Source organism: Dendrobium catenatum, unplaced genomic scaffold, assembly GCF_001605985.2.
Source record: "Dendrobium catenatum unplaced genomic scaffold, ASM160598v2 fragScaff_scaffold_873, whole genome shotgun sequence".
Classification (NCBI taxonomy): Eukaryota; Viridiplantae; Streptophyta; class Magnoliopsida; order Asparagales; family Orchidaceae; genus Dendrobium; species Dendrobium catenatum.
The window spans coordinates 214,604-228,428 of NW_021319335.1; the positions used below are offsets into that span (position 1 = coordinate 214,604).

The 13,825-nt window shown below is 33.0% G+C and overlaps 1 protein-coding gene across 1 annotated transcript; it reads left to right on the forward strand.

Moving 5' to 3' along the window:
• Positions 1-823: 823 nt before the first annotated feature.
• LOC110115867 lies at positions 824-3,773 on the forward strand. The gene is made up of 6 exons (XM_020849262.2): positions 824-884; positions 1,259-1,414; positions 1,669-1,761; positions 1,869-1,994; positions 2,135-2,224; positions 3,700-3,773. The coding sequence occupies exons 1-6, from the start codon at positions 824-826 to the stop codon at positions 3,771-3,773; spliced, it is 600 nt and encodes a 199-aa protein (XP_020704921.1).
• The last annotated feature ends 10,052 nt before the right edge of the window (positions 3,774-13,825 follow it).

Below are 13,825 nucleotides of genomic sequence, written 5' to 3' on the forward strand. Positions count from 1 at the left end.
CAACAAATTTGAGAGAAGAAGAGATGCTTTCAGTAACCGAGCCGGATTGCTCTGTTGTTTCTGTGATCTGTGATGTCTCCGAGGTAGCCATGGACCGAAGTAGTTTTACTCCCGCTCTGATACCATGAAGAAACATCGGATCTTGATTGGCTTCTTGGAGCAGTGACAGAGGAAGAAGAAAGAGATGATGTGGACACAACAAAATTATGTATTACCATTCATGTCAGTGAGTAGAGTACATAGGTATAAATAGACATGGAGAAGTAAAAAATACATGTGTACATCCGAGATTAGTCTAATATGAAATTATGATAAGTAATACACATGGTAGTTAGTCTCCTTAATATCAGTTATTTGGTGTGGCTCTAATAGTTAGATTATGTTAATTTTATTAATTTTTAATAATAATATTATCATTTTTTACGTTATCTTGTTCAACCACGATTGAATCGGTCGAATTGTGAACCTCTTCTTCCTCCGGTTCGATATCCAATACGATTTGCATAACGATGGCATTAAGGATTGAGAATTACATTAGCAGTTTAACATTTCCTTGGGTTTCAACAATCTTAAAATTTTGATCAGTTGTGACCTCAAAACTCATCAAATTCTGCTGTTTGGATGGTTCTGCCGAAACTTGAAAACCATTTTGATAAGGAATAACATTTTCGTAATTTACAGAAGGAGAGTAGCTAACCTCACCTAATCACGAAGGGTCACCTCATAATCTACTTATACAAATTAAATTCATTTTTTGTCGTTTCAACTCCCACTTCAATACTCTCCTCTCTCTCTCTCTCTCCCTTTCTCTCTGCGTATTTCTATGAAGAATCAGGCTCTTGTCTTTGCTATCTTTCTCGTTCTCCTTCCAAGAATTGTTGCAGGTGCTTCCTCTTGAGATATCTGTGACTTCAATCATTTGAGTCTTACCGACCATTTATCATTTTGTTTGGTGTCCAGTTCTCATTTCTTTTATATGTTTTGTTCATATGCTAGAAACGTAAATTTTATTTGCTAGTGTTGTTTATGTCTATGGATGATTTTTTTCTCCGAGGAGAAGAATCATCATTCTCCATGCATTTAAAATTTGAGATGGTATTTTATTTGCAATATAAAAATCATCCATTTAAGGACTCCCAAGATTGTTTGGTCATCCATCCAATGCTTTAAAATGTTCATGATGAATGATTTTGATTGCATGGGATGATGAATGATTTTATACAAACATATATATTTTATATTATTTTTTTGTTTGAAGATGATGAGGACATTTGTGGGAAGGTGGAGTGTGGGAAGGGAACCTGCAAATCTCCAGCGGCTAATATGGCAGGCTTTGTGTGCGAGTGCGACCGTGGATGGAGTCAGCTTCATTTTGGCAATCATTTTCGATTTCTCCCCTGCAACATCCCTGATTGTGAGTTTTCTTCTTTGTTTATTATACAAAAGGCTTACAATCCTTCTCTTTTCATTTTTAAATGATTTTATTCAAGTTTCGTAAAAGATAGTCTCATTTTATAACGTCACTTTGACTTATGCATCACATTTTTTTTTCTATTATTTTTCCATATCTGTAAGAAAGAAATGATGAAGAGATTTGGCTGTTGAAAAAATTTGATTCTTTATGAAGACATTTGGTAAATTTTGTTCTCATTATTGAACTGTTTTCAGGTGATTTCAACTTCTCTTGTTACAATGTCTCTTTTGATCAGTCCATGCCTCCATTTCCAAACAGCAGCAGTACAGGCAACAACATCTTTGATCGTAAGCATTATAACTTACTTTATCTCAATTAATTCTCGAACAACTCGATCATTGTAAGAACAGTACTATTTAATCTTCTGAATCATTTTCATAAATCATCTTCATAGCTTGCTTCTGGTCTTACTGTGGAGATGGCGACTGTGAGAGGATATCCCCCTTTGCTCATAAGTGCGTATGCAAAGAGGGGTTTAGTAATCTTCTTAACATCTCCAGTTTCCCATGCATCAAAGAATGTAAGCAATTACCATCCTCAAGCTTTTTCCAACCAAACAAACAAAAAAAGAAAAAGAAAAAGAAGTCCTGCATATTTACTCCCTATTTAAAGTCTGTAACATCAAACTTGTTAGTCTAAGTTATTTAAACTATTTTACAGGTGTGTTAGTGGCCGATTGCGATAATTTGGGGATTTCTTTGACAAACACAACGTCATCTTCTCCTAAGCTTGCTGCGAATCATGCAGAAGGTGAGGGTGGTTCTCCTAATTTATCTACTTTATTATATATTCACCCTAGTTAAAAAAAAAAAATAATAATCCTGGTTTCCTACATAAGTAATCGATCAGTATCTAAAAAAGCATTAAATATTAACCAATCAACATGTTTAGTGTTGACTCAAAACCTTTTCGTTTGGTACAACCCTGTTGAAATTGTGTTTTTTCAGTACTTGATAAAATAAATATTGTCATACTCTAAAATAGAGAAATATAAGCTGCTCCCTAAAAAAGATCAATTTTTAAGCGCATACAAATGGTGAGACAGCTTTTTAAAATTTAATTTTGTACTAAAAAGTTGCTTAAAGAAACAGAAAGAAAGCCATCATAAATGAGGCCAAAACGAAACCCAAATTCCACTAAGTGCATGTTATCATAAGTGTCTATAATCATGAATTAGAATGTTTTCCATCCCTTTTAAGTTTTAATAATAATAATTCAAAATTAGATTCAAATCCCGCCTATATTAAAGTTAATCGTGCCTTGACAATCACCATTTCCCAAAATAAATATTATGTTTTTGTTGGATTTGTCTCCTCAAGAGAAGTCGGTACAAATTATCAAATAAGTTGACGATATTCTTATCTTCATAAATTCATAGTTTAAAATACTCATAATCTACGTATGCAGCTCATCTCGGCCTGTTGGTTGAAAGTTTTAGCTACCAACAAAGATGTCTTGAATTTGAATATTTCGTATGTGATTTATGTATGAATTTGTCTTAATTGGTTTGAATGTCGCCCCACTTCAGAAAAAGACATTAAAAATGTACCATAAATGATACCCGATGTAATTGCTACAGGTTTAGTATTTTAAATGGTAGGAGCTTCAATTATTTATAGTTGTGGGAGATTCCATGGAAGAAGTTTTATATTTTGCATAGTTATGCAGGAAGATTTTCTCATATCTAGGGGGGGTGAGAGCCATCCCTTTCTTCACCATTAAATGTAATGAACATAAATTTATGCATTTTTTCGAGAATGATGAATATCAGCATGCAAACTGTAAAGATTTTAGTGTAAGTCAGCGTGCTTGAATAGAGATGAAAACAAAAAAAAAGATTATAGACTAAAAACTTGGAATCTGTTCTTGGAGATCGAGCACAATCATCCTGATCTAGAAAACAACCCAATACAATATTTTGGTCCATTGAGGCCTCTAAGCTATCTGAAGTCCTAAGCAAATTACTTGCTATCATATCCTTATTAGAAAAAATAAAATTTGTTAACCTGCTAACTTCGAAAAACTTGAAGTCAACAACAATATAATGTTGTATTAGTTGTTGACGGGAGCTGAAGTAGTTGAAAGTTGTTACTTCTGCTCAGCGTCAGATGATGATCTCATAGATATCAACCAAGATAGCTTCAGATCAATCCAAACACCATAAAATAACAATCAGTAGAGATGTAATGGAGTCCAATTAACGTGTGGCTGTTGCATTCAAACAGGTTCAGTTTCTGCAACAAGTCTGCTGTGGTTGTTGCTTGTTTTGGTAACAGTTCTAATGGCAAGTCAAGCTTAGTAGTTGCAATTCAGACAGCCAGAATTATTAATTTGTTTTTAAAAGCTGCTGAGAATTGAGATCAAATGGTCAGCTAAGCAGTTAACCTTAATCAGTTCTCTTTCAACTGGATTTTGAAGCATCCTTTGAGTCAATTTCTTGATGAGGAAGGAAGTAGTGGATTGCAGCATCAGCATCAGCCTTCTTCACAACTATTTGGGTTCTGCTTTATAGATCCACATTTTTTTATTATGAAATGTTAAATCTATTAATTTTATGTAATTTTTTTTCTACTTTTTCTATACATATTAATTAATGTCTTATGTTATATATTTACTCAACTAAGCCTAAGGCTATGTTAATAAGAAAGAGGTTTATTAGCATCCAATAGTTTCCTTTTTAAATAAACAAAAAATAGGGCTGATATTATTAATTATGTTAATTGACAGTTTAGCTATGTGTTTAGGCCGGTTAATTATTACTTTTCACTAACATTTTAAGTTAAAGAAAGAATAATAAATAAAGCAATATTCGACAAATAGAAGACAAAATGAAGAGCAATTGATTAAGCTTAGAATTGAAAATGTGAAGGCCGTTGAACAAAAAGATGCTAATAAAATTCAAAAATTAATGGGTAACGTTCGATGAGTCATTTTATATTCTAGATATACATACATAAGTACAAGTTAAAAAAAAAAGAAATTCGAAAATTAATTAAAACGCTTGATTTTTTTATCATTCATATTGTAAAGTCTAAATTGTGCATTATGATGAGCAAGGAAATTTTTTTTCAATTTATGATAATGAAGTAGTATTAATTAATAGAATTTTAGAAAATTAAACTTTTTATAACTAATTATATTGTACAATAATTATGGTACTAGACGATCAGTCATTATAAATTATGCTGCCATATCTTTGTTATTTCTATAAATAGATAAATATGAATTTATACTAATAGTACTGAAAGAATTTGTTTCTATAGTATGAATTTTAAATTTGATCTTAAATATTTACCTATTTTAAAACTTGATATCAAAGAGCCTTATCAGAGAAATTTTTGGTACTATAAGATCCATATTTTATAGGCCAAATAAAAAGGGAGCTTGTTCGGATGAGAGATCTTCCTTTAGATAGGGTAATTCAGTCCTTTGAGTCGAAAATTTGAACTGATGATATTGTATGATAACCATCGTACATGCCGATTAAATAGGGAGCCTTTTTTTTTTTTTTTGAATTTTAAGCTAAATGAACTAATTTTATTGTAAGATCAGTGGGTTGTACTATTTGATCAATCTTTTTTTTTTTTTTGGGAAATCCGCCGTGGGGCCTATGCGTTAATATATAGAAATATTACAAGGCCCTTAAAAGGAACCTTCAGCTCGCTAATGCTCGAGTGAGCTACAGAAAAAGTCAAAAGAAAACCTATGAGCTGATAGTTACCCATACTAAGATTTACAAAATTACTTAACATTTTAGGGCGGCTAGAAACCTGCATCCAAAGAAGGGTCTATACCAATCAAAATTACAAACCCTAATTCAAGGACCAAATAGTATATCAATCAAAATCAATGTTGAAATAGACCCAGGTAGCAAAAATATGAAACATCTTTAAAGCCAAAAACCAATTCAGTTGATATGGGTCAATAGAGCTTAGGGTGTAAGTATCTATCGTAAAATCATGAATAATACCCGAATGCCACTCAATTCTAAACCTAAGCATACTCTGACGCCTCCAATAGGTCGTGGAGATGGCGCAATAACCACAACGATTCCCATCACACCAACCTAAAAACTAGAAACACCCATCAGAAATCTCCAAAGCATCAAATACGAAAAGGAAATTCCAGCACACCCAAAGGGACCTCCCAGGAAGCACACCGAAAAGAAACCAAATATTCCAACCGCCCGAATCATAAGATGATGGATATAGCAAAGCCACCCATAAACACAAAACTAGGGAAAAAGAAGAGCAACATTTAAAGTTTAAATCAGGATACCAATAAGTCTAATCATCGCTCAAACCCAGACCATCAACACTGATAGTAATGCTAAAATCCAGGTGATCAAGATCAGAAAGAATCATCATCTCACAAGTATCAAAAATCACATTGAGGAGACTAGTTAACACATCACACCATAACACAACAAAAAAAATGATGCCAGAATACATCATATCAGAATTGTTCCACCATAAATTAAACTGACATAAAAAAAGACCAAGCCACAACTTAGCATAAACAAAAAAATATAAGGGAATAAACATAAAGCAACTACAACAAGAAGCCAACAAATAAGGAAAGAACAATACAATATAATATAATAATCAACATGCATATAATTATTAAAAATTCTCCACACTAAAATAGAATAAGAACCCGGAATACCATTTTGCCAAATGGAAGATAAAATATGAGAATTAGGTTACAAATCTCTAATAGATTGCCATACTTCTTTGAACACAAAGCTCTCATCATTAGACTTATTAAATAAAATACACTCTTTTTGATTAAGTTCTAAAGGAACTTTCAAAATGAGATCAATGACAAAATTGGGTACCATTTCAACAAGATACTTAACATTTTAGGTCCCCTCTTGAATAAAATGAGCAACTTTACAAGCACTATTAGTATGAGTATTGAGCAAATTATCTATCGAGGAAAAACCTAATCAATTATTTTGCGCCATCCCCCATTGAATGAAAATTTTTGCATCACATTTAATGAAATAAAGACTTTTGAATTGAATTAATCCTTTTTTTTTGAAAAAGTAATTTAGAGGATGCTTGCCAACATAATATTTAGAAATCATAAACTTAGAACAAATGCTCTTTTTTCGACCTTAAATTGAACCAAAGTTTGTAAGAATAACTAAGAGGCATGTCACCCAAGTTCTTAAAACCCAAATTGCCTTCATCTTGGACACCAGAACATCTATCCCAAGAAGCGCATAACATAGCAGATTTACCTTCTTTAGCTCCTCAGAGAAATTTGTTAAAAATTCTTTCAAGCCTATTGTAAATATTCACAGTCGGATATAGAATATGAAATAAATAAATAGAATTAGAACAAAAAACACTTTTAATTAACACAAATCTACCCTACCCCCAAAGGATAAAAAATTAAAAGCCCAAGTAGATATCTTTTTGTGAATTTTAGAGAAAATATCTCTAAATAAATGAGATCTCTTTTTACCCTTAAAAAATGGGTGTCGAAATACTTAAGTGGTAATTGTATATGCAAAAACCAAAGCTTGAGAGTGCTCAGATGATACTAAAAAGTGCTATGAAATCACTTGAAAGTTCGTTAGGGATGTTAAGCCCTTATGAACTGGCCCAAGGCTAAATAAAGAGAGTGGTGAATTGGTAAAGAAGAAACTTTAAGCAAAGTACAAACCAAAATCACCACAAATAAAACAAATGCGGAAGCAAATAATAAGAAAGAACACACCAGATTTATAATGGTTCAGTCAAACCTTGACCTACGTCCACTCCTTGGAGGCACCCTCCAAGTATTGCACTAAAATAAGTGTCTCTCTTTTAGCCCCCACAGCTAGGCGGAGAAGCCCTTACAAAATCACTTCCACCTTCCCCGGTGCGGTAGAGTCGTCGGGTCCTTCGACACCAAAGTGAACTTCTTCTTTGGTGAACTTCCCTCGAGACAAGCCTTGAATCCGATGGTATTAAGATGCAAGCCTGCCGGAGCAACCGTGTGGAACCCCACTCCACACTCCCTTAAGTCCCCCCTCACAGGATCTTCTCCCTCTCTCAGACTTCACCCGTTACTTACTCCCTTTCAAGCTTTCTCTTCAAGTTTTCCCCACAAGAACGAAGCTATAATGGCTGCCAAAGACACTTACAAAGTGCCTTGTCATATCTTAAATAGAAGAGCTAAAAACGAGCTCATTAATGCAAGCTGCCGACTTTATCGTCCAGGACGATAGACATATCGTCCTAGCTGATTAGTTCAAATATAAGGAAAATCATCCTGAATATTACCCTGAAATGAAGCTGGATGATGTCTAATCGTCCCGGACGATCTTGCGATCAGCCCGGACGAAATCACCATTAATTGCTTTCCAAAATTCCTAGATAAATTTTGAAAAAATTGTCGTGGATCGTCCTGGCCGATATTTTATAGTCCAGGCCAATATCCAAAAATAAGAATTTTCTAAGTAGATCTGGCGGCAGATTCTTTCTAAATTGAGCCTATCGTCCTGGCCGATACAAAATCATCCAGGATGATGTGTTTTGCATAAAGACGTCTGCTTTAATGAGGATTCCCTAATTAGGGTTTCTGCTTTTCGACAGATCGTCCCGGCCGATATAAATATCATCCAGGACGATGTTACCAAAAATAGCAAACTTTAGGGAACAGTCAGAAACTCTTATACGTTACAAAGCATTAAGAGCCACAATAAAGACAATAGACTCAAGAAAGGAAAAAGTGTACAAACTGACTCAGACCTAGTTTAGCCAATCTTGAGCTGGTTCCAAATTGCAGTCCGATCGTGTGAACCTGAAATGTCAGTACATAAGGCAGTCGTAGAGAAATAAAAATGTTTGCTATCATCAAAATCATAAACCATTGATCTGCAACAATCTCCCCCTTTTTGATGATGGCAACCAATTCAATTTGAATTTTCAAAAAAAAAAAAAACAATTTCTCCTAATCTCCCCCTTATTAGAATAACACTTTTAAAAATAGGGGAGATGAAAATATTTTTGTTATTTTTAATTTTTTGAAAACAAGATACAAACATGATAAAAGTACGAAAATTCAACAATACATTCTCCCCCTTTGACATTATCAAAAAGAGAAGAGGCACAAACAAAAACAAAACGACCAAAAGATAAAAACATTTCCTGATCTAGTGAAAAACAAATATTCTTAAAATGAGAAAGTTACCTCTATGTTTTAATCAAAAACTTAGTAGAATTGGATTGACAACGCATAGTCCAGAAAATGTTAGAAATTCATAATTTGATTATCCCAACTCAAGTTCTTTTAAAGGCTCAAAAACTTTTTAATCCAATATCCAAATCATGGAATAAACGGGAAAAAGAAACATTAATTTTTCAAAACTCCTTTCATAAAATATATCTAATAGAAGATTAATACATGAATTATTTAATCAGGAATCATATTTTTCAAAATCAAGTATCGAATGTATCAAGAGTTTTCTTAAACTTTTAAGAAGTACAAGAATGGTAAGCATTAAATTTTATGGGCTCATTTTATGCATCTTGTCAATTTGAATGGTGCTCTTTGCGTATCTTTTGATTTTTGATACACTTTTGTATATATTTTTCAATTTGGATTTATTGCGCATCTTTTATTTTTGCCATCATTGGCCAATTTTTTTAAATATACTACCTTTCTGTAATCTTAAAAAATACAAGTAAACCCATTCTATTGATAAATCAAATTCTTGATTAAGAAAATTATGAGTTAGATTTAATAACTTGCAAAAGATTCCTATGCGATAAATAAAATGTAAGGAGATAAAAAATTTAGTTTTAAAAACCAATTTAAAAGATGAAAAGATTTTAAATCAAAAGTAGGATAACCTATTTTAGGAAATAGAAATTGAGAATAAAAAATATGAGTTTCTTTCCTTTGACTGTTTTAGAGAAGTCAAACACAACTTACCAAAGTTTTCAAGAAAAAACAGGAAGTAGATTTTTCATTTTTAGAAAAGTGAATGTGTGTGTTGATTTGATAAAAACTTTCACGAAACAAGTAAAAAAAAATCAAAGAATAACCAAAAACAAAAAAAAAAACACAAAATAAAAACGAAAATATAAAATAAAAATACAACACAAAAACACGAAAAGCTTTTAACCATTATCTCTCTCCTGGTCCGATGCTTCAAAAGCCAAATCTGCCCATGAGATTTTTTGCCTGTCATTATTTCCCTAGTTTAAATTTTTCTTTGCCTTACCCTTTTCTTTCGTAGGAAGAATTTTTAAATTAGGGCACTGATTTTTCATATGTCAAGGCTTCCTGCATCGAAAGAAAATAATGTCAGAAGGAATTTGAACATCCTTACCATTTTTACTTTTTTTTCACTTTTGCTTATGCTTTGGTGAGATTTGTGATTTGCTTGACAAGTCATTGCATTCGTCACCAACTAAGCTATCTCTTTCTGTATCTTCAGTTTTTAGAACAATCATTTCACCTGCATCCACAAGTCTTTGACCCAAACTTTGCTCGTAGGCAATGAGTGAGCCAATCAAATTATCAATAGAATATTCATTCAAATCTTTTAATTCATAAATAACAACAACTTTGGCATCAAATTTGTCAAGTAAACAACGAAGAATTTTATTGACTTTTTCAAAATTTGAAAACTCTTTTCCTAAGGCATGCAATGATGTTACAATTTGAATAAATCTAGTATACATGTCCAAGATTGTCTCATAAGGTTTCATGGAAAATAATTCAAAATCATGCATTAACATATTCAACTTGGATTGCTTGATTTCACTAGTGCCTTTGTATATGGTGTGTAATTTATCCCAAACTTTCTTACCAGTAGTGCACGTGGATACTAACATGAAATCTTCAGAATTTAAAGCACAAAAAAAGTAACTTTAAGATTTTGCATTCAGTTGAGCATTTACTTGTTCTTCCCTATTCCATTGATTAAAAAGAATATCAGTTTTAACTTCATTAACAATACGTGACGGTGATGAATAACCAGTTAAAATCATATGCCACATGCGAAAATCAATCGATTGCAAGAAAATAGACATGTGAGTTTTTCAAAAATCAAATGATATATTTTCAAATAAAGGGGGTATGGTGATTAAATAACCTTCCGCAACATTACGATTAGCCATGGATCAAAAATTCAAAAGCTTTTAAAAACTTATTTTATGAATACGGCTCTGACACCACTTGAGAGTGCTCAGATGACACTAGAAAGTGATCTGAAATCACTTGAAAGTTCGTTAGGGATGTTAAGCCCTTATGAATTGGCCCAAGGCTAAATAAAGAGAGTGGTGAATTGGTAAAGAAGAGACTTTAAGTAAAGTACAAACCAAAATCACCACAAATAAAACAAATGCAGAAATTAAATGCGGAAGCAAATAATAAGAAAGAACACACCGGATTTATAGTGATTCGGTCAAACCTTCACCTACGTCCACTCCTTGGAGGCACCCTCCAAGTATTGCACTAAAACAAGTGTCTCTCCTTTAGCCTCCACAGCTAGGCGGAGAAGCCCTTATAAAATCACTTCCACCTTCCCCGGTGCGGCGGAGTCGCCGGGTCCTTTGACACCAAAGTGAACTTCTTCTTTGGTGAACTTCCCTCGAGTCAAGCCTTGAATCTGACAGTATTAAGATGCAAGCTTGCCGGAGCAATCATGTGGAATCCCACTCCACACTCCCTTGAGTCCCCCTCATAGGATCTTCTCCCTTTCTCAGACTTCACCCGTTCCTCACTCCCTTTCAAGCTTTCTCTTCAAGTTTCCTCCACAAGAACGAAGCTACAGTGGCTGCCAAAGACACTTACAAAGTGCCTTGTCATAGCTTAAATAGAAGAGATAAAAACGAGCTCATTAATGCAAGCTGCCAACTTTATAGTATAGGACGATAGACATATCGTCCTGGCTGATTAGTTCAAATATGAGGAAAATCATCATGAATATCACCCTGAAATGAAGCTGGATGATGTCTAATCGTCCCGGACGATCTTGCGATCGGCCCTGACGAAATCACCATTAATTGCTTTCCAAAATTGGTAGAGAAATTTTGGAAAAATTATCCTTGATCGTCCTGGCCGATATTTTATAGTCTAGGCCAATCCACCAGGCCGATATCCAAAAATAAGAATTTCCTAAGTAGATCTGGCGGCAGATTCTTTCTGAATTGAGCCTATCGTCTTGGCCGATACAAAATTGTCCAGGATGATGTGTTTTGCATAAAGACGGCTGCTTTAATGAGGATGCCCTAATTAGGGTTTCTGCTTTTCGACAGATCGTCCCGGCCGATATAAATATCGTCCAGGAGGATGTTACCAAAAATAGTAAACTTTAGGGAACAGTTAGAAACTCTTATACGTTACAAAGCATCAAGAGCCACAATAAATACAATAGACTCAAGAAAGAAAAAAGTGTACAAACTGACTTAGACCTAGTTTACCCAATCTTGAGCTGGTTCCAAATTGCAGTCCGATCGTGTGAACCTGAAATTTCAGTACATAAGGCAGTCGTAGAGAAATAAAAATATTTTATATCATCAAAATCATAAACCATTGATCCGCAACAAAGCTTTCTTTAATAAAGGTGATTCTCTTATGTGATATTGATTAAGCAATGATAAAACAACTTTTCAAAGGATTAAAAATTAGCACACTAGCCATTTAAAATTATCCAAGAAATTTAAAAAAAAAATATTAAGCATTTTCTTGGACTCATTCATAAAAATAATAAAATCATCAGCAAAACTTAAATGAGATTCTAGAAAACCATCAATAGTACGGTAATGTAAAGTAAGGTGTTTTCTAAAAAGTTCATTAAGACCTCTTGAAAGAAATTCAGTAGTTATGATAAACAAATCAGGGGATAGTGGATCCCCTTGCCTGAGGCCATGGGCAGATTTAGAAAAAACTATGAATCCTACCATTGATAATAATTGAAAAATAGCAGTGTTCAATACTATTCATAATGATCCTAATGAAGTCATTATTAAGACCAAATAAATTAAATATAATATAAAAAAATTTTCAATTAAGATTATCATATGCTTTGGAATTTCAATCTTAAAAATTACAATTAATCCAACAATTTTAGCCTCCAAATCATGCATAAGCTGTTGAGCTAATAAAACATTAAAAAATAGAATGACATTTCACAAAACTAGTTTGTTCAAGAGAGATGATATCAGGGAGAATTAAAGCTAATCTATAAATAATTAACTTGACAATGAGCTTGTTGAAAAAAGAGCAATGACTGATAGGATGAAAATAACTCCAACAAATTAGTAACTTCACTTTTGGGAATTAAAGCAATAACAGTCATAGTAAAAAATTTTGGATAAGGATTGCTTTTAACGAAATCAACAACAACATTAACTAAATCCTCTTTAATGATATGTCAAGTTTTTTGAAAAAAATTTAGTATTAAAACCATCTGGGCCCAGCAATAGAGTCAGAATTCATCTCTTTAATAATTAACCAAATCTCCTCCTCATATAGAATTTTAGTAAGCATAATATTATCATCTTTAGAAATAGGCAAAGGAATAAAAGAAAAAAATCTAAATCTAAAACAGGAATAAAATTATTATTAAACACATTCTTAAAATACTTAACACCTAACTAAAAAACCATGTTAGGTGAGTGAAATTATGAGAACCCTCAGGAGTGAAAATCTTGTGAATATAAATAGTAAATTTCTTATATTGGCAATATTATGAAAAAAATTGGTTTTTCTATCCCCTCAACTAATAATTTACAAGTAGTTTTTTGTCTCCAATAAACTTCTTCTTGTTATTGAAGATTCACTAAAATGTATTTAGCCTCGTTTAAAGAAGCATGATTTTTTCACAAAAGGATGGTTCATGTAATTATTATCTGGCACATCAACTTGCTTCTCAGCTTCCATAATATTAGAAAATAAATTATTGAAAACACATTTATTCCAGCAATTCAAACTCTACTTGAGCCTCTAAAGCTTAAGCCAAAGCTGAACCATACCAACACAATTATTAGTGGGAACTAACGGAGCATGCAAATTGGCTTCAACACTACTAAGAAATGAATCATGCAAAAGCCACATATTTTGAAATCTAAAAGGAGAATGTGTATAATTGTCTTGCACATAAATATTCAAAAGTAGTGGAGAATGATTGGAGAGTGTTTTATATAAATGCTCAATGTGAGTATTCTGGTACTTAGAAATCCAAACATTATTAAAAAGTATATGATCTAACCATTGTCACATGGTAGTTTGATTCCATGTAAATGCATTGTTAGAAAAGCCAACATCAAGTAAATTAGAAATTAATAGCATAATATTAAAGTCTTCCATGGCCTAAAATTCAGAGGTCCCCCCCCCCCCCCCCCC

Bases quoted from the DNA above. Each gene is read 5' to 3' on its own strand.
- LOC110115867 (XM_020849262.2), top strand. From the start codon at position 824: ATGAAGAATCAGGCTCTTGTCTTTGCTATCTTTCTCGTTCTCCTTCCA. The intron at 885-1,258 runs GTGCTTCCTCTT...TTTTGTTTGAAG, and splicing joins CCTTCCAAGAATTGTTGCAG to ATGATGAGGACATTTGTGGG. The intron at 1,762-1,868 runs GTAAGCATTATA...TCATCTTCATAG, and splicing joins AGGCAACAACATCTTTGATC to CTTGCTTCTGGTCTTACTGT.